Here is a 21893-nt window from a genome sequence, read left to right as displayed (position 1 = left end):
AAGAAGAGGCTGGTTCAAAACATGACATTGTCAGAGCTTGTAGAACTAATGATAAATCTCATGGTTGAATAGGTTCTCTAAAAGGTGGCTTCAGATGATTCACACCTTTTATGAAGGTCTTGCACAATTTATGGGACATAAGAGAGGAATCTTGGACACCCTCATGAAAATTAGAAATTGCAGCCAAATGAACTCTAATGGTAGAGGCTGATAGACCCGATTGAAAAAGTTCGGCCAGATAGTCTAGTATTATTGACACTGGTGCTGAAAAGGGGTCTACTTGTTTATCTTTCAGCCAACAGGTAAATCTTTTCCACTTGCTCAGATAAGTAATTCTAGTGGAAGACTTATGAGAAGCAATGAGAATATCACGTACTGGTAAGGAAAGATCATTCTGCCTGGCAATCAAGGGAATTGTTGTAGCCAAGCCGTTAGCTTCAGGCTGTTCAAGTTGGGATGAATCAGGTTATGTGGATGTGAGATAAACTCCGGGGTTGGATGGAGAATCCATGGTCGATCTAGTAGGTGAGGCCAAAGGAAGGGGAACCAAATCTGTTCGAGGCCAATATGGTGCTATGAGGATCACCTTGCTCTTCAACCGATGGGCTTTCTTCAGAAACTGGGGAATGAGGAGAAAAGGTGGAAATGAGTAAAGAAGACCCAAGGGCCAATCGTGGACTAGAGCATCCCTGGGTGACTGTCCCAGAGGGGGAATCAGGGCAAAGTAGTTGCTGCATTTGTAGTTGGTCGGAGATGCAAAGAGGGCACAGAAAGGATGGCCCCAGTGGTGGAAGATCTCCACCGCTATCAAGGGATTCAGGGACCACTCGTGAGGTTGAAGAATGCACCGGATGAGTCTGTCTGCTATCATGTTGGAACTCTCGGGAATGTGCGTTGCTAGAAGAAAGCGGTTGGTAGCCATCATCCATTGCCATATCCTCATGATCTCTCGACAAAGGGGGTAAGATTTGGTTCCACCTTGCTTGATGATGTACCAGACCACTGCTATGTTGTCTGATTGAATCGCAATTGTCCCATACGGCAGCAGGGGATGGAATGCTTACAACGCCAGAAACAACCACCCTCAGCTCTAGAACATTTATATGCAGATGGGCCTCCATTTCGGACCAAGTGCCTTGGACTGTGTGTCCCTGACATAGCCCCCCTACCCCATCAGGGAGGCGTCTGTGGTCACTGTGGCCTTGGGATGCTGAGGGGAGAAGGGGCGAGACCATTGTGAGAGATTGTGTGTCATCCACCAATTTAAATCCTGTTTGCACCTGTGGGTTACTTGAATCATGTCTGAAAGAGGATGCTGAAAAGGATACCACTGGGTGAGCAGTACCCATTGTAGAAGCCTCATGTGAAACCTTGCCAGGGGAACAATGGTGATGGAGGCTGCCATGGAACTCAACAGCTGTAAAACCGAGTGAGCCGTGGATTTTTCCTTTGAAAGGATTGCAATTAGTTGTTGCTTTATCTTTAGAATTCTGTGCTCTGGAATAGCAGCTCTGCAGTTTTTTTGTGTCCAAGATAACCCCTATGAATTCTGTCAACTGAGATGGGGTCAGATTGGATTTTTGCCAGTTTATGGTTATGCCTAGCCTTTGAGCAGCGAGGAGAAACTATGCCAGGGCTTTTTCTAGTAGATGTCTGGTGGGGGCGGAAATGAACCTGTCATCTAGGTATGGAAACACCTGGAATCCTTGAAGTTGCAAATGAGCTGTGACAACTGCCATGCACTTTGTGAACACTCTGGGGGCTGTAGAGAGTCTGAAGGGCAGTACTCTGAACTGGTAGTGACTAGCTCCCACACGGAAGTGCAGAAATCTTCTTGATGGCCTGTCCACCTTTATGTCTTAGTACGCATCTTGAAGATCTATCGAGCACATCCAATCATCTTTTTCCAAAAGCGGGAGGATAGACTGTATTGTGACCATCTGGAATTTTTGTACTCTCACAAACTTGTTCAGTACACTGAGATCCAAAATTGGTCTCCAGTCCCCGGTTTTCTTTGGCACCAAAAATAGTCTTGAGTAGAATCTGGATCCTATCTGGTCTGGAGGGACTATTTGGATGACTCTCTTTCTTAGCAGCTTTTAAATCTCTAGTGCTGCTTCTTCCCTTTGACTGGGTGGAATGTCGGGAAGTTTTTTTGAAGGGACGGGACAAAGATCGAAGGGGATATGATAACCTCTGGTTATAATCCTTTGTATCCAAGAATTGGTGGTGATGGTTAGCCAGGCAGAAAGGTACAAGGAGAAACATCCCCCAACCACCTCCAGAGGAAAGGAGTTGGGCTGCTCTTCAGGAGTGCTGGTAGGATTGACCAGGGAAAGAATCCCTGGAACCCTGGTTATGCAGACCCCCTCTGCCCCAAAAGGAGCATCTTCCCTGTGAGTTTCCCCCTCTGCCTCTGGGGGAGAACTCGGCCTGTGTGTCACAGAAAGGACCCTGAGATTTCTTGAACCATATCTTCCCGCTCTTTTGGTTTCGGGAGAAAGCACATTGAGGGGAAGAATAAGGGACATCTATGGCAGAAAGGGTCTTACCGTCCTGTTCACATCTAGCCAGTGTGCTTTTAACTTTGGGCCCAAACAACGATGAGGCCTCAATGGGGGCATTAAAAAAGGAAGACTTAAAGGGTTCTGCGAAGTTGCACAAGCGCATCCAGACGTGTCGTCTCAATACCGCAGCTGAACCCGCTGTTCTAGCTGCTCCTTCTGATGCGTGAGATATCAGTCACATAGAGGAGCTAGATATAGATTCAATGGTGGCCAGCTGAGAGGCCACTTTGTCACGGACCTCATCAAACACGGCACCAGCCAAGGTTTCAGAGAGCTCAGAAACCAGATCCCTTTGAAGCTTGGTAAAATGTGCCATATAATTCAGGGACCTGATAGCAAAGGTTGCTGAAGCAAAGGTGTGCTTCTCTATCCTGTCCAGGGCCCGGGACTGTTTGTTAGGCAGATGGACAGTCTGGCTTTCTTCTTCTGCCAGATCCTTTTTTGTTGCAGCCGCCACCACCAAAACATCCACAGGAAGACCATTGGACCAATGGTGATCCAAAGCAGGAGGGGACAAGATCTTATCTGGCCTCCGGGGAACAGCTTTGACGGTATCAGGAGCCTTCCAAGCACGCTGCACGATGAGCCGGACAAGTTCTTCGGCAGGTGGAGTAACCAAAGAGGTAGGCGTCCGGGTGTGAAAGGCCTGCATGAACACAGAATTCTCAGAGGTCGGATTAGAGGACTGCCAGTCACCTCTCTGTTTCAGGACTTTGAGGATATCACCAAAGGATACCTCAGAGGGTGACCGAGGGGATCCTTCCCCCTCATCGAAATCTGTGTCTTTGGTGAGGGACTCCTCTATGGAGTCCATGTGCTTCCTCTTACACAAACTTTTCCAGTGGACCTCCTCAGTGGGAGAAGCTGGAGAAGACAGCAGAAAAGGGGATTTCTGAAGGAATATGTCCTGTGGCCCTTGCACCCGGTGTCCGCTAGGTGTGACTTGTGAAACCAGTGTACCAGAGAAGGGCGGAGGTATAGACAGTCCGGTATTGCCAGCAGCAGTGAAAGCCTTCTCCATCAGTTGGAAGGCTGGTCCACCTGAAGAGGAGTGCATGTCTAGGACAGGGGTCATCCCTCCCCTAGGTGGCTCAGCCTACCGAGCCGGAGTCCCTGGATGGCTGTGGAGCAGCAAACTATGCATGTCACAACTGAATTCCTGGGTCGTAACAAAACTTTCCTGCCATGAAGGCAACTGTGGTTCCTTAGTGACATCCATAAAGGGAACCACAGAAGGGGAAGACTGTGCTATATCCATGGACTTCAAAGGCAATGAAGGAAAAGAGTAAGAAGGGGTCTTTGGAGATGGGTGATCACCTCCCAAGGAAGGATAGTTCCTGGGGGTGGGATACCTCTGGCCAAGAGTACCTGGTCCTCAAGACGCAACACATCATGTTTGGAAAAGCTTCTAGTGGACCTCACGGAGACTGAGGGAGAAACAGGCCTGTCCACAAAAGAGGCAGACTTGGTGCCCATCTCATCTGACCGCACCGAGGACAATGGTGCCGAAAGAGACTGGACTACTGTTGTCTCCACCGAAGAAGTAATCGGTGCCAAGGTCATGGTCTGCACTGACACAGGGATTGGTGCTGAAGCTGAAACTGACAAAACTGGAGTCAACAATAAAGGCGTCGGTTCTGAGGAATATCTCGGAGCCGACGCGATCAAGGTCTGCGCCGACTGAATGGTCGGTGCAGATACAGTGGTAATGTTCTGAACCAAAGAGCCCCTCGGTGCCGATATATAGAAGGTTGCAGGAGAAGATGGAGCCGAAATCACTAATGGAGCCGAAGGCCTCGGTGCCGAAGGTCTAGGCACCGAAAGCACTGGGGCTGACTGAGTGAGCTCCGGAGCCGAAACTTTAGCCTTTTTAGGTTTTGGTTGGCTTAATTCCCCAGCCAGGGATGAAAGCAAAGATTTAGCCTTAGTAGGAACATCCAAAGTTTTCTTAAGGGCTCTAGGAGGGGTTGAGGCCTCCAACCCAGAAATAGCCTCTGAAAAAGGAGATTTTAGAAGTCCCTTCAGTAACAGCTTATTTTTCCTTTCCAACAAGGTTCTATTAAAAATGTTCTCACAAACAGAACAGGGTGGGTCAACAAACAAATGGGAAGCTCCCAAACAATAAACACACAAAGACTGTGCATCAGAAGTAGGCAGTTTGTGTCCACAATCAGACCACCGCTTAAACCCCGGACTACCTTTCTTATCTGCCATGACAGCAAATTAATTAATAGAAAAGGTACCAGCAATGGTACAAGAGAGTACCCGAAGGTATGAGAGAAAAAGGAAAAGGATTACCAACGATGGTAAAGAGAGAATACCTCACGGTAAAAGTGGTAAAGAAAGAAGCAGAACAACTTGAAGAAATTATGTACACTACATGTGATAGGGTAAGAGACAATAAAATATGAACTTTTCTGACAGAAAAGTAATCTGTAAAACTATTAAACAACAATTGACTGTACTTAGCTCAAGAGAAGTAGCTTGACATGACTGAATGGCAATGCGGCAAACGAAATCTGGGGTAACAGGGAGAGGGGATTGTGGGTAAGAGTTTAGCTCGAGAGTTTGAAGCTGGCGTGAGCTTGGAAAATGGCTGGCTTGGTTCCGAGGTCGGAACCGATACCCATGCATAAGGAATGAACGAGGATTAACAATATCAGATTGCAGGTTCTTCTCAAAACAGAAAGTCTTATGGCTTGATAAAAGTGTGCAACAAGAACGTTCAACACAGTCCCATGCAGCTGTGTTATATTTTCTTTCAGTGTGTAGAGTGATCTTTCTTGCTAAGCCTCTCAATATCTTTTTCTTCTGGATTACTATAATAGGAACAAACTCCATCTTCCTCTTGGTGACTTCTTCAAGGTCTTCCTTCATCTCTGCTGATTTTCTTCCAGACCTGTTGGATTGGTCACCAAATCCTCCACCAAGTAGGATAAATAGCACTCTAAATGGTCCTTCCTCAGCCTTCCTTTTATATAGCTTTAAATACTTCATTAAGTAAACCTGGCCTAACTAACAACAAAGTCTCTCTCTCCTCTTAAAGAAACATGCTCACCATAGTAAGGAAACATTTCTACTTAAAATAAGTGTTTTATGTAAACAAATTCATTATAACACTTCTACATATACTGTTTATGTCCATATTTACAAACTTTTGAATCACTCATACTATACCAAACATATATGTATATGGGTTACCTACGCATAATCTAACATTCATTTAATCAACAATGAAAATACTGCATGCATAATATCGACACTGTAAAATGTTAACACAATAAAATATCCAAATACAAAATACTGACAAAGTGGACGTTATACTAAGGAAGGTTTTTGCTTCTTCACCACTGCTGTGTGACCTTAGAGTTGGGATATGTAATTAGCAGGGGGTCTGGGGGTGCATTGGGCTTGCCTCCCTGCAAAATTATTGACAAAATATAGTTAAATTTAGTTAGATTTTTCCATGGTTTTCTATGAGGTGTAATTTTATCACATTTTCAATGTTTTTGCAGGGGGCAATCCTCCCTGCACCCCTACACCCTCTGCTAATTACAAATACCAACAGCACACAACAGTGGGCATAAACCTTTCCCTATTATAACTTCCATCTTGTCAGTATTTTGTGTGTCGATATTTTGCAGTTTTGCTATATTTTAGATATACTGAAATCAGTCTTTTGACTGTCACAGAAATGAGGTTTAGACTATGTGCAGGTAACACACATATACATATACATACATGAATGGTGTGTGTGTGTGTGTGTGTGTGTGTGTGTGTGTGTGTGTGTGTGTGTGTGTGTGTGTGTGTGTGTGTGTGTATATATATATATATATATATATATATATATATATATGTGTGTATAAATTCACAAACACTTCATGGAAACAAAAACAGCTTTTTCAATAATACAGCAATGAATAACAAACTCATTTTAAATAAGAACATATAAAGTCATGTGATTTCAACAGCTAATAAAAGAGTGAATACTACATGAAGAACTATTCTTTATAAAATGTGTATATTATATTATATAATTATATTATATCACATTACATTCAGGTAGCCAAAAATTAATACATTAAATTAATATTCTTCATGTACGCCTGGTGGAAACAGAGCACCAAAATAAATTATCCACATCCTTTCCTTTTTGTCATTGTCCATCCTTTTTGGATTCACCCCCCCACACTTTTATCTATCCCTCTGAAAACAAAAGTAGCCCTTTCGTCTATCAACCTTTGTTTATATAGGACACATCTGTATCTCTTATACCTTGTATCACTAAGGTGTACCACTACTTGCTTTTTCCAAAGGTTAAGTGGTCTGACCAACCTAGAATCTCTACATACGCAGGCTGCAAAATTTAGCACCCAGTCATGACTACATGTAATATGATGTCTAATATCATAAGAATGGGGTGTAGTCACTGAAGTAAAGTGGTCACATATTTACAGTAAGTACAGTTCTGACACAGCTTACGACCTCTATTAGCTGAAATTACACCCTTATTTAACAGAGGCTGTTTGAAATAGCTCAATGATTCTGGAGAACACTCCTAAGTACACGACTGTTAGAACCACAGGTGGTAATGCGTTTGATCAGGAAATATAAACGAAAAAAGGAATACAGGTTCAAGGGAAGAAAAGGGGCAATGCTTTAAATATGGCCACATTCAAGGAAATGGAATGAATGAATGCATTTTCGAGTTAATCCTAATATAATGCTGCATATCTTACTTGAAGTCTAGCTGACAGACAAGTCTTAGGAGAAAAAGATTCTCTACGATATTAAGAGAAAGAAGAGATGGCAGCCCAGTCCTGCAAACTCAAGTGTCAATGATAAGGGACTTTATCTAATTAAAGTCTGATGAAACACTGTTTACAAAATAAATAAATTAAAAGAACATATTTCACAAGCTTTTGAAAATACATTCTTATAGTTTCATAGTTTCATAGTTTAGTACTAGGCTATCTGCCCTGGGGCATTTGTAAGCCTAGCCATAGTGATGTGGCTTTTGCCACCCCATGAAATGGTACAAAAATGTACAGAATAAATTTAGAATACTGTGCCTCTGTCTAGTAGTGACACAATGAAGGTCCTGTTATATAATAGAATTAGTTTACTGTGCCCCTGTCTAGCAGTGACACAGATGTGACCCCTGGGGTAAACTTACGATCTCCCATCCACTCATCAAGATTTCTCTTGAAGAGAGTCAGTGAGGGGCTCTGCCTAATATGAACTGGGATCTTGTTCCAAAGCATGGGAAGCCTCTGGGTTATGAATCTATCCCTCCAGCATGTCCTATTCATACTTGTGCCGAGGTTTAAGTCTTTAGCTCTTGTGGTCCTGATGGATTTGGATTTTTTGAGGTGCAGCATGTCCATCAGATCCTGATTGGCCATGGCCTTGTACGTCAGGCAGAGATCACCTCTGAGCAGGCGGTATGCTACTGAATAGAGCTGAAGTTTCTTTAGTCTGGCAGAATAAGACATATGTTGGTGACCCTTGATCCTCTTGGTGAGGTACTTTTGTGGTCTCTCCAGCTGTTGCAAATGCCGGGTGAGGTACATACCAAATGGGGCATTGTACTCAATCATGGGTCTAATGAGGGAGGAGTATAGGGGTACAATGACATCCTTGGATCTGGATGTGAATCCCTTCATGATGAGGTGTGCAAGGTACTTCATTACACCGCCTTATATGATGGTATATACTTAAACAGAGACACAGGGATCTAGTCTTCCTGCTTCTTTTGCAGTGGAAAAAATAACATTAAATTTACTAGACTGAGACTGACATTGAACTAGATTCTCCATCACTGTAAACATCTCTCATCTAGCGACATGCACACATGAAAATGAACTATATGCAAAACAGTTTCAAACACACATTCAGATATACACACTGCTTGTGGCAAAAGATCGATTCACTGACCAAATCTTACAACAGAAGATATGTACATCAGCACATACATTTCACTGCTATAGCTCACTAACCATTTAATCTTTGCCTCTTATCTTACAGCCTGTCCACTCATAAACGTGTGACACCTTGGGCTTAGATAACTTGAATTGCCTAGATGACCACAGGGACCTTGAGTTAAGTTGTTTAAAATGTATTACTAACTCCCAAAAAGATTCCCAGCACATAGTTTCTCCTTTTTATGTACAGTACTCAATAGATATCAATCAGAAATTAGGTATTTTTCCTGTTTGCAAAAGAACTTGCACATGCAGGGTAACTAAAACATGCATGCCACTTTAAAAAATGTAATGGGCATTTAGTGCTCACCATCATTAGCCAGTATATTGTCTGTGCAATTGGCAGTACATCAGCCTGTGCTTGTCAGAAACAAAAACAAAAAAACACAATGTAGTTCCCATACATAGCCATCATATTACAGATCCAGATTTACTACACAGTCAAGACTACTACCCATTTCGCCTTTAGTTTGTGTAAAATTTGTGTTTTCCTTCTCAAATAACACAACTGAATTTATCAGCCATTTTCATCTCAACAGCCTCAGCACTCCTGCATGTCAGGTTCTCAACCTTTTTTTTTCTCTTAAGGTAACTGTATTTACACTCGAAACAAGCAGATCATTCATCTCCTTCAGGAACTGCAAAGGCCGTCCCAAAAGATGCTTCTCTGTTATAAAATGTGTGTTGAGATAAGTTAAACCAAATGCAGAAATTGTATTTCAAGGCTCAAGCAACCAGTCTAAACTTTGCCTGATTACCATATTTTGTACAGCCAAAGATGGTTTGCAGGAACCTTTCTCCCTCTCTCTCTGTTCTCCTATGAGGAGTACATTTAATGCTAACAGCTTATGCTGAGTTATGCAGGTTCCTTGAGAACAGTCACTGCCTTTATAGATTATTACAACAAAAGATCTGGCAGAAGGTTGAGGGCAAAGTTTGCTAGAAGGAGGAAAAACAGCCCTTATAGTTCTGGGACATAACTGGTTTATACTGATTTGGGGCATAACAGAGTCTGTCAAGTACTTCAAGCTTAATGCTGCTTAACAGCAGATTTTATAATAATTTGTGACTTACTCCATTATCTGACCACTAAAATAAATTCATTATTATCAAGTATCTATTGAATTACTTTTCATGTGTTCACCTGCTTTAGCTATAACTTGTACCTGATCTGCTCCTCTTGTTATCTGCCCATATTATGTAGAAGGGAGGAAGTCTCCTGTTGTCATAATACTCACAGAAGAATTGCAGGAAGCTGTTCTGAAGTATTCTAGGTAGTACTGGGGACTTCCCCCATCAGGTTCACCATCTGGTTATGTGATGCTCCTAATCAGAAGCTAAGTGAGTATGCCTTAATTGCCTGAAACTGTTCACATTTGATGAAATTTCTACAGATGGTAAGATAAAAGAGTTTTGTTAATACAAAAGCACAGCTTTACTGTAAACATTTACTGCTGCTGTTAAAGAAACCTTATTCTGTTTTATAAAATAATCTATGAGGCGGCACAACAGTAAATGTCACAGGAGGGAAATCAGAGCTAAAAGTATTACAGGCTGTACCCTCTGCAAAACGTGCATTAGTCTTAGGAAGTCAATCACACTTGTGAAATGGAAAGAGTGATCTGGCAAATTGTGAGCAGTGAGACTGCAGATCTGAATAAGAGTAATAACTTTGTTTTAAGTTTGTGTTTGTCCTCATGATGCTTCCCAGTAACCCACAAAGAAAATTACCTTTTGCGTGCTAGAGATGTTATTCACCTGGCCCTACACTGTTACAGTCTGCAATGAGAAAATGCACATTCACTGCTCTTGCAGTGTGGTGTGTCACCTAATTCCACTGCTATTATACCCACACTGGTTTGAGTGTGTGTGTGTGTGTGTGTGTGTGTGTGTGTGTGTGTGTGTGTGTGTGTGTGTGTGTGTGTGTTTTTGTGCTGTCACCTAACTGGCACTTCCTGAGGTTCAAAGGCAGCATTTATTTATCGGGATGCTGTGCAGAACTATGTCCATATTGAACACACTTTCTATTTCAACTTTAATATAGCAATTCTGCAATTCCTTTATGTCTGGAAAGTAATACTGACACAATACCTGCATAAATGTCCTGCTTCCTATTCATAATTTAATTCTCTTCTGTAAAAAGGCAGCCAGGGTTGGTAGTTAATCAGTTAAACATTTTAAGAAATGAATGGGGTGAATTGATTATAGTATACTATAAAAATTAAAATCAAGCAATGATTTGCTTTTATTTATTTATTTATTGACATTTGTTTACTAGGAAAGTCTGAGTGGTCCAGGGACATACCTCTCAAACTCTTAGAGCAAGAAGTCTTGACTAAGCCCATAAAATGAGGGACAAAGGCCAAGAAATAGGGACATATTTTAAATATTCTTTTTATAAACTTAAAAAGTTGCTAGAGTAACGGGGTTTGTTTTAACATACATTTTCTTAAGGGTTTGAAGTCTGAAACTCAAATGTATGTCATTATTTAGCAACTTCAATCCTCAGGTCATCTCAGTGATTTGCCAGAAAACCACACATTTTATGGTAAAAATAGAACAAAAATATGAGCCAAAAATCTGCACATTCTGTGAGAATATGGACAATTGAGAGGTATGCAGGGTACCTATTTTCGGTGGAGGTCCGGAGACAAAAGCTTAAAGCAAAATTTACATACATAATTATTTACAATAGTATTGATTTTGTAATTCTATGTGCATAGCTAAGGATACATATATTACTGAGAAAATGAACAGTAATAGATATACATTTAAAATTATATTTAACATGGTTGAGTGATACTTACTGATTTACAGTTGTCCAAAGTTATTGGCAGAAACAGAAAACAGAGAGATAGATGTCAGAGAGAATAAACATGAGGTTGTGTGGAAAAAGGGAAAGTGTGTTTAGGAGATGGGAGAGAAGGTTGAGTGAAGGAGAAAGAGTGGGTTTAGGAGGTTGCATAGAGAAGACAGTACTTCTTCGGTGGGAGAAGTGATGAAACAGACATAAGGAGAAAAGTGAGAGGTAATACTGACATGTTAGGAGTAAGAGAGGTGAGAGACAGAGGTAAAGCAAACGTTTAGCTGAGAGCATTTTTTCAATGAAAGTTGGAATAACAGGATGGGATTTTGTAATAAGTGTTTTCAGCCAGGTTAGAACAGGAGCAATTCCATGATTTAGTATGATATTCTCTTAGAGCATGTTTGAAGGCTAGAAGGTTAGGGCTGGTTATGATGTTTATAGGTAGGGTGTTCTATAACTTGGCTACCGAGTGAACTACAGGCTATGACCTGCTGTTTTATTAGATTTGTGAACAGCAGGAAGTTGTTTATTCTCTGATCTTAGGGGTCTTTTGGGTTGGTAGCTGTGGAATATGGAATTTAGGACGGGCAGTAATTGGAATTATATTTGATTTTATGGGCAGTTAAGAGCTGCGTGTAACGAAGATGTGGAAGTTCAAGCCATTTGAGAGTTTTAAGGTTAGTAAAGTGATGGCTGAAATGTGTTGCATTTGGTGCAAATGTTGCAACTTTATTACAGCATGGTTCCAGCTTTGTTTCTAGGGCAATAATGAGATTTGTGAGAACAGCAGCACCATATGAAAATGAGGGTGGCAGGTAGGTGGCGGCGAGGGTGATTTTTATGGCTGTATTTAGAAAGTGTTTGTTTCTGCATACCTAGTTTCTGATGAGGTTTTTTTTATACTGTTCTAGATATGAAGATCACATTTAAGATTTTCAATTATTGTTACATTTAAGCATTTGGTATGGGGAACTACTTCGATTTTGGTGTTACTCAGAGAAATTATATTGAACTTGGTTATATCTAGAGTCAGAGTTTTAGGGGTGAAGAGGTATAATTTTGTTTTTTGGGAGGTTGAGTAACAGATGTGAGTTACTGAGCCATAGTTCAATAGAAGAGAGAGTTTCTTGAGTAATCTCTTATAGGTGGATGAGATTGTTAGAAGAGCAGATAATAGCTAAATCATAAACTTACTGTATAAGTCAGCCTGAACGGGATGAAGTGTGGAGATCATTAATAAAGACACTGAACAGGAGGGGACCAAGAATACAGCCTTGTGGAACACCAGTGACATTTGGTAGGCATGGTGAGAGAGAACCTTGCCATTTTACAGAGTGATGCCTGCTGGATAGCTAGCTAGCAAACCACTGGACTGAAGAGGGGAAAAGACCTAGGTTAGAGAGTTGATGAAGGTATGGATGAGAAACCGTACCAAATGCCTTTGTTAGGTCTAGAAATAATGATGAGACATGTTTGCCAGAATCTCTGGCATTGCTGATAGTTTTTGTGAAAGAAAGTAAAGCAGTTATTGTGCTATGTGCTAGCCAAAAACCATGGTGAATTGATGTTAGGTGATGGTTTTGTGTAAGATGTTCAAGAGGCTGCTTGTGGACACATTTTCTAGTAGTTTGGAGAGGGAGAACAAGATAGTGAAAGGTTACTAGTTAGATACTTCAGTGGAATTACACCCTTTATGTAGGGGAATAATGAATTACTTTTTCCAGATTGCCAGGACATATCATTCAATGACTGATCTATTCATAATTATACTAACAGGATATGCTATGGCTTCCGCAACACGTTTGCTAATAGATGACCACAATTGTTACAGGTTATTTTATGCTTGTTTTGAAGAAGACTATAGAATTGTTTTTGTCTTTATTTACTTGAGTTTTGACCTGATTACAGATATCTAAAGGTGAGTTTTGTTTTTATAGTTTAACTATTCTTTTCATGCTTTAGCTCTGTCGCTCAGTAGTTGTTTTCTTAGTTTAGATAACCATGGAGCATTGTCAGTTTTGGTTCTTTTTCTACGAAGGGGAGATACACTATTGAGGGTATTTAAGTAAACAGTATTAAAATAGTTTATTGTACCATCTAGACTTTAAGTTTTTGTTAAGGTAGACCAGTTCATAACTTTTAGTATGTTAATGAAGGATGTTTGGTTGAAATTTGATGGATTGCAAGTGATTTCGTAATGATGTGTTTCAGATATGTGGGAAATTGCTCTACCAGTATAAAGTGGTAAGAGGTCACTTAAGAGTGTTGGGAAGAGTGACAGTTTTTATGAAGGAATGGGGTCTGATACAAGAATCCCATCAAGGATGGAGCCATAGCTTATATGTTTTTCATATCTAATTGGAATTGAGATGAGGTGAGAAAAAACAAAGAAATTTACATTGGCTGTTGGGAAATCTGAGGTTAAATTCTACTAATTAATATTAACATCACTTAAGATAACAGTTTTGTTGATAATTGTGTTGGACATCCAGAATAGGAAATTTGGTCTACGAATGTTTTGGTTGGGGCGGGATGTAGAGAACTGTAATACATATTCTTTCTATGATGTTTATTTTTTAGGAATGAGATAAGTATACCTGCACTGGCAAATTTTGGAAAGGTATATGAGTGCAGTATAAAACTGTAGTAGTTAGGGTAAATTAGTGCAGTTCCACCTGCTGTTTTATGTAGTCTGTCTGCTCTAATCACATTATATCCAGCGGAGGAATTCTGAGGTTTTTATGTTAGGTTTGAGACAAGTTTCTATCGCAGCGAAGACATCTGCCGTATGTTTAGAAATCCAGGCATGAAATTCAGTAGTTTTATTGTTCATGCTATAAAGATTTAATATGATGAAATTTAATTGTTTAGTGTAAGGCTGAGTTGTTGATCCAAAGATGGAACCAGGATTGGGGTAGATATCTTCACACAGGGAGATAGATGTAGAGAAAAGGTTTGGGTAGAGTTTGTTTTTGATTGCATCTGTGTCGGTAAAGTTTTAGAATTCGAAAATGCTTTTGAATGTGTGATTACAATTTTTTTGCTTTGGGGAATTAACAAGGCTTACATTAAATAGACTAAGAGAAATATCTGAAAAATGTGATGTGAGTGTCATGTTATTGGAGGGGTTTGGGATAGTAATTAGATGTACATTGATTTAGTATTATATAGAGATGGCATATATGAGAGGAAGAGGGAAGTTATCAGGGTTGAAAAGATTAGCAAAGTCTTTGAATAAGTGATCATTTTGGTATTAGTAATGTAGGTGGTGAGAAGGAAGAGAAAGGATGAGGTGAGAGGAATTTCAGAATGTACAGGATAAAAGACGTATGAATTATACAAATGTGCCTATAAATTGTTGCAAATTCAGTTGCGACTCAAGGAAAAAAAAAATCCTGAAATTGGTGCAGTTTGTTTGCTGTAGCATAGACTAGTTTCAGGCCTGCTGAATCTAGCTCTGTTTGCATAACTTGAGCACTAAACCTTTTGTTGGAGAGGGTTCTTCTGCATCCTAGTGACGAGAGTGTTCAGTTAGAACTCATCTGATTGGAGGCTGCTGGAACAGGGCTCAATTTTGAGTTTTTTTATTGGTTAATTGATTTGTTTAAATCAGTTTAATGTTGTTTGCTACATAAGCAAATCCAAGCCATATGCTGATCTCTGCAAAACCTAAGTAGAATTTTTCACTGGATACTGCATTTCTGAGCTGCATTTATTACCATATCACTGCTTATTTTGAATTGAATTTGTTGTACTTTGTTTGCTGTAGCATAGACTAGATTCTGAACTGCTGAATCTAGTTTTGTTTGTATAACTCAAGAACTAAACCAAGCCATCTTTTGTTGGAGAGGGATCCCCTGCACCCTAGTGGCAGGAGTGTGCAGTTATAACTCATATGACTGAAGGTTGCTGGAACAGGGCTCAGTTTTGAGCTTTTTATTGGTTAGTTAAATTAGCCCATTCTCTCTTCTGCTGCGCATCCTTGACTGTGTGCTCTTTCATTACTACCCCCTGGATATACCCTGTGTTTTTGCCTGGGTGGAATCCCTCTGCTAACTCTGCTACTGTATTTTTTGCCAACTACCCTTGGAACTTTCTAACATAGCCTTCTTCTGCAACCCTCTACCTCAAGATTCAAGAAACTACCCCCTGGATATACACTGTGTTTTTGCCTGGGTGGAATCCCTCTGCTAACTCTGCTACTGTATTTTTTGCCAACTACCCTTGGAACTTTCTAACATAGCCTTCTTCTGCAACCCTCTACCTCAAGATTCAAGAAACTACCCCCTGGATATACCCTGTGTTTTTGCCTGGGTGGAATCCCTCTGCTAACCCTGCTACTGTATTTTTTGCCAACTACCCTTGGAACTTTCTAACATAGCCTTCTTCTGCAACCCTCTACCTCAAGATTCAAGAAACTACCCCCTGGATATACCCTGTGTTTTTGCCTGGGTGGAATCCCTCTGCTAACTCTGCTACTGTATTTTTTGCCAACTACCTTTGGAACTTTCTAACATAGCCTTCTTCTGCAACCCTCTACCTCAAGATTCAAGAAGCTACCCCCTGGATACCCTGTGTTTTTGCCTGGGTGGAATCCCTCTGCTAACTCTGCTACTGTATTTTTTGCCAACTACCCTTGGAACTTTCTAACATAGCCTTCTTCTGCAACCCTCTACCTCAAGATTCAAGAAACTACCCCCTGGATATACCCTGTGTTTTTGCCTGGGTGGAATCCCTCTGCTAATTCTGCTACTGTATTTTTTGCCAACTACCCTTGGAACTTTCTAACATAGCCTTCTTCTGCAACCCTCTACCTCAAGATTCAAGAAACTACCCCCTGGATATACCCTGTGTTTTTGCCTGGGTGGAATCCCTCTGCTAACTCTGCTACTGTATTTTTTGCCAACTACCCTTGTAACTTTCTAACATAGCCTTCTTCTGCAACCCTCTACCTCAAGATTCAAGAAACTACCCCCTGGATATACCCTGTGTTTTTGTCTGGGTGGAATCCCTCTGCTAACTCTGCTACTGTATTTTTTGCCAACTACCCTTGGAACTTTCTAACATAGCCTTCTTCTGCAACCCTCTACCTCAAGATTCAAGAAACTACCCCCTGGATATACCCTGTGTTTTTGCCTGGGTGGAAGCCCTCTGCTAACTCTGCTACTGTATTTTTTGCCAACTACCCTTGGAACTTTCTAACATAACCTTCTTCTGCAACCCTCTACCTCAAGATTCAAGAAAATACCCCCTGGATATACCCTGTGGTTTTGCCTGGGTGGAATCCCTCTGCTAACTCTGCTACTGTATTTTTTGCCAACTACCCTTGGAACTTTCTAACATAACCTTCTTCTGCAACCCTCTACCTCATGATTCAAGAAAGTATGTCTACCTATATGTTGGAGTAGTAATTTGTAACAGTTTTAACCCTGCTAAGCTATCTGTTAGCTCCCAGTCAGGCTTGCCAGCAGCAACCCCCCACCCCTATTCCTTTATTTCCAATCCCTCCCTGACCCAACTTTTTATTTAGCTTGAGCTTTCTCTCCCTCTAGTCTATTTTTTTACTTCCATAGAGCACTACTGAATATTTCTGTAATCACTGCTACTACCCACTAGATGTCACCCGTTCCCCATTAATATCTTTTGCACTAGTTTTCTATTTTACCCTATGTTGCCTATTTCACCCCTCATATTCCTATTCCCTTTCTTCTTCCACTCTTACCCTATCCTCCTAAGCTAACTTACTTACTTGGCCTCAGCTAGCTTTCTCTGATAATTTTTCCTTCCTCTTTGGTTTACTCTGTGTATCCCTTATTATTTCTATTGTCTCTTTCTTTCTACCTACTTCCCCCATATCTCTTGGGATTTACTATTTCCCATTATTATTACTGGCAACACCCCCTCTGGGCTCCTCCTACCTTTCCCATCCCAACTCCTCCCCTCCCAGGAACTTCCTCCCCAAGTTTTTAAAGTCCCTCATAGTTCCCAGGGCGCCATTTTTAAATTAGCCCATTCTCTCTTCTGCTGCGCATCCTTGACTGTGTGCTCTTTCATTAGTATTTATCTGTTGTTTTTTAAAAACTGTGATGGTTCACAGTGACTGTGTCATGCTTCGCAATTGTGCTTCACCAAAGATAATGTAAAAGTGTAAACTTTTTTTGGCATTGACCTAATACTAGCCTAACGCTTGTCCCTGTTGATTGTCTGTGGTTTAGATAACCTGTCTTGTAACTTCTACAGTGTTTGCTCTGACTTTTTATTCTTTGTATAGCGTATAACGTGCAAGCTTATTGAATATATTAACCTACATTTCCTAATACATTGCCACTTGCAATACCAACTTTTCTGCTTTAGTTTGCCATTGATTGCAAAATTTTTTCAGCATTCCTCTTGCATAGTTAGTTTTACTTGTTAACTGGCACATGCTGTAGCGACTGCGTGGTAACTTAGTTTTCACCATTTTTTAGCGACAGAGTGGTAGCTTAGTTTTTACCACCTTTTAGTAGTTATATGCAGCTAACTGCTGCTCCTTGCATAGACCTGCTTTCTGGTGCTGGTCTTTTACCAGCTGTAGCGTCAGCGTGGTAGCTTAGTTTTCACCATTGTTTGGTGACAGCGTGGTAGCTTAGTTTTTACCTAATTTATAGTAGTTATACGCAGCTAACTGCTGCTCCTTGAATAGACCTGCTTTCTGGTGCTGATCTGGCACCAGCTGTAGCGACAGCATGGTAGCTTAGTTTTCCCCACTTTTTGGAGACAGCGAGGTAGCTTAGTTTTCACCACTTTTATAGCAGTTATACGCAGCTAACTGCTGCTCCTTGAATAGACCTGCTTTTTGGTGCTGGTCTGGCACCAGCTGTAGCGACAGCGTGGTAGCTTAGTTTTCACCATTTCTTGGTGACAGCATGGTAGCTTAGTTTTCACCACTTTTATTGTAGTTTTACGTAGCTAACTGCTGCTCCTTGAATAGACCTGCTCTCTGGTGCTGGTCTGGCACCAGCTGTAGCGACAGCGTGGTAGCTTAGTTTTCACCACTTTTTGGAGACAGCGTGGTAGCTTAGTTTTCACCACTTTTATAGCAGTTATATGCAGCTAACTGCTGCTCCTTGAATAGACCTGCTTTTTGGTGCTGGTCTGGCACAAGCTGTGGCGACAGCGTGGTAGCTTAGTTTTCACCATTTCTTGGCGACAGCGTGGTAGCTTAGTTTTCACCACTTTTATAGTAGTTTTACGCAGCTAACTGCTGCTCCTTGAATAGACCTGCTTTCTGGTGCTGGTCTGGCACCAGCTGTAGCGACAGCGTGGTTGCCTAGTTTTTCTCCATTTTTTAGCGACAGCGTGGTAGCTCATTTTTCACCATTTGTATAGTAGTTATACGCAGCTAACTGCTGCTCCTTGGACAGACCTGCTTTCTGGTGCTGGTCTTCTAATTCCCCGCTGTTGACCCAACTAGCTCTGATTAGCGACAGTCTTATTGTTTATGACTTTTTTTTTCCTTTAGTCTTTATACTGATAGTTTAAAGATTCCATCATATATTTAACAGTCCACGGAATTTATTCCTGCTAGGGCCTGTAACCGCTAACGCTGACTTACTATTTTTTAAAACACAATCTCTTTCCCGCCGACTACCTGAACTGCGTGTAACTTGAAGTGGCCTTACACGTGTAGATTAGGCTGGGGTTTTACATGCCCTTCAGGGTACCTACCCTCAACATTTATTTAAGGCACAACTGTTTTGAAACTAGATGCTTACCTCTATGTTTCCCTTTCCTTTTAATCCTGTTAATTAACTCATTTGTGGTAATATCTTCTCTGGAGGTGTATATGATATAGCTGGTAGTAGCCATTTTTTAACTGTGTGCTTTTTGTACTATGTGCTGTGCCTAAACATTAACTGCTGTTAAGGAATTTGCTCAACCTAGCCTGTTTGTTACTGCCTTTTCAATGTCAAATAATTCAAGTTTTATTACTAAGAATAACCTGTGATTTCCACACTGTCTGAGATACATTGTGTTGCGATTACTTTTTCTAACATTATCTTATTTCTCAAATTCTTTCCTCCTGTATTAGCTACCCCCTGGATATACTCTGTGTTTTTGCCTGGGTGGAATCCCTCTGCTAACTCTGCTACTGTATTTTTTGCCAACTACCCTTGGAACTTTCTAACATAGCCTTCTTCTGCAACCCTCTACCTCAAGATTCAAGAAAGTATGTCTACCTATATGTTAGAGTAGTAATTTGTAACAGTTTTAACCCTGCTAAGCTATCTGTTAGCTCTCAGTCAGGCTTGCCAGCAGCAACTCCCCACCCCTATTCCTTTATTTCCAATCCCTCCCTGACCCAACTTTTTATTTAGCTTGAGCTTTCTCTCCCTCTAGTCTATTTTTTTACTTCCATAGAGCACTACTGAATATTTCTGTAATCACTGCTACTACCCACTAGATGTCACCCTTTCCCCATTAATATCTTTTGCACTAGTTTTCTATTTTACCCTATGTTGCCCTAATTTCACCCCTCATATTCCTATTCCCTTTCTTCTTCCACTCTTACCCTATCCTCCTAAGCTAACTTACTTACTTGGCCTCAGCTAGCTTTCTCTGATAATTTTTCCTTCCTCTTTGGTTTACTCTGTGTACCCCCACTCCGTTCGCCCTGCGGGCTCACTCCGCTCCCCACCCTACCCCCAATTCCCACCCACCCCCAGGGGTCCTAACCTTATAGCTCTATAGTCACACCCCTTATCCTTACCTTCCTATCCCTCTCTTTCCCGCTAAACTTGAAACCCCTCCCATATATATACCCCTTCCTTTCCTCCTCCTCCTCCCACCTCCTCTGCTATTACTTGCCCTCCTATCCCGTGACCTGTATCCCTCCTTCTTTGCTCTGTTTATCCTTCCACCTACATCCCTCACATCCTTTACCTGCCTCTCCCCTTTCTTAACCCTGTAATACTCACAGCTCTCCTCTTTCCATACCCTTTAACACCCCTAGCTCTCCTCTTACTTTTATTGTACTATATACCTTACTACCTCTATTACCCTTATCTTGTACCCTTACTCTAGGTAACCTTATTTCTGGTTTCACTTCTAAAATGGCTCCCCATTTACCTACATTCCTTATTCTCTCAGTATTACTCCTAACTACCTTATTTTCAGCTTACCTCATTACCTTCTTTGAAAACTCACTTAATATCCACCCTCATTACCCAAAGAAACATACATCTTCATTCTTTACTTCTCTCACGTCATTCTTAAATGTTAATTCCACCCCCAGCTATCTTCTACCTAGGTTTCACAGGCACTCTCACCTAAACTATGCTTCTCTTTCAGATAGAAAAATAAAACTGCCTTCTCTTCTTAAGAGCAAATTCACATATAAACCTGAAAATCACACCTTACAAGATGGAGACATTCACCCCAACCCTGGCCCCGTACATCCCTCCCCTCAAGTATCTAGACCAGGCTCCAAAAATACCTTCCTCATAGGGCATCTTAACATACGAAGTGTAAACAACAAAGTACCCTACCTGCATGCCCTCCTTGACACACACGATTTTGACATTCTCTGCCTAACAGAGACATTTTTATTTTTATTTTTTATTTTACATTTGTTGACCGGGCTAGTCTAGCTGGAGATATTTCCATTTTCAGTAGAGGCCCGGGGAGAAAAGCTCCACAGAGAATACAATAAAGAAAAACATCATAGTGTTTCTAAGAAAGTTCGTAAAAGACAAAAACTAACAACTCTACAGTTCCTTATTATTACTGAGTTAGTTACTAACTCACACAGTTGCAGTCCAAAAAACATTATACAAACATAAAATACTTTGTATGATAAAGATACTAAAAGATACTAAATGAAATAATTACTACCACACACAGTTATAGTCCAAGAAACATTATATAAAGATAAAAATACTTTGTATGATAACGATACAGGTAGGAAGTAAGAGAAAAGAGAGCTAAGAATAAGGGAAATTAGAAGGGATTAGTTATGGAAAGGAGAGGAAGTAAGACAGTCAACAAGCAAAGAAGTAATTAGGAAGACAAGTGGGAGTAGAAGAAGTGGAGGATAGAGTCAGCGAGAAGTAGGAGGTAGTTATCAAGCAGAGTATAGTAGTGTAAGTTAATCAGGTTTACTACAGGAGCACAGCCAGTGGTTTTGGAAGTGCAGTTTAATGTTTTGTTTGAAAAGAGGCAATGATGTAATATTTGTTATGTTGCTAGGTAATAAATTCCATTTTGTCCCTACCGAATTGGTAAAAAGGGAGTCACCAGCAGTGTTATTTGATTTTATAGAACTAGTCAATAGTTTACTAGAGGAGCGGAGAGAGTTAAGATTGTTATAGGGGATTATGAGTTGAGAGAGTATAGGGGTGTTCTTTGGTTGGTACAGAATTTGATGGGCAATAGTGAGTTGTTGGATTGCAAGATAGTTTTGAAACTCTAGCCAGCCTAGTGGTTTCAGGTTGAGACAGTGATGTGTTCTGTAGGGGTTACCTGTAGCGAAGCGAGCAATGTTATTGTAGCAGGTAG

General features: G+C 40.9%; 1 protein-coding gene across 6 annotated transcripts in view; it reads right to left on the bottom strand.

The window, feature by feature from the left end:
* Positions 1-21893, bottom strand: part of BICD1 (BICD cargo adaptor 1) — a 1749421-nt gene that overhangs the window by 413721 nt on the left and 1313807 nt on the right. For 4 of the 6 annotated variants that reach the window (XM_044088105.1, XM_044088107.1, XM_044088108.1 and 1 more), the window contains exon 4: positions 8862-8906. The exons of the other annotated variants lie outside the window; for them this stretch is intronic. In XM_044088105.1, the coding sequence (XP_043944040.1) occupies positions 8862-8906 (45 nt within the window). The remainder of the gene's footprint in view (positions 1-8861; positions 8907-21893) is intronic. 6 annotated transcript variants of the gene reach the window in all.

This window comes from Protopterus annectens, chromosome 11.part0 (assembly GCF_019279795.1).
Source record: "Protopterus annectens isolate FY-2018-M chromosome 11.part0, PAN1.0, whole genome shotgun sequence".
Classification (NCBI taxonomy): Eukaryota; Metazoa; Chordata; order Ceratodontiformes; family Protopteridae; genus Protopterus; species Protopterus annectens.
The sequence above is the reverse complement of the archived record's forward strand: the minus strand, read 5'-3'. Positions and strand labels throughout refer to the sequence as shown.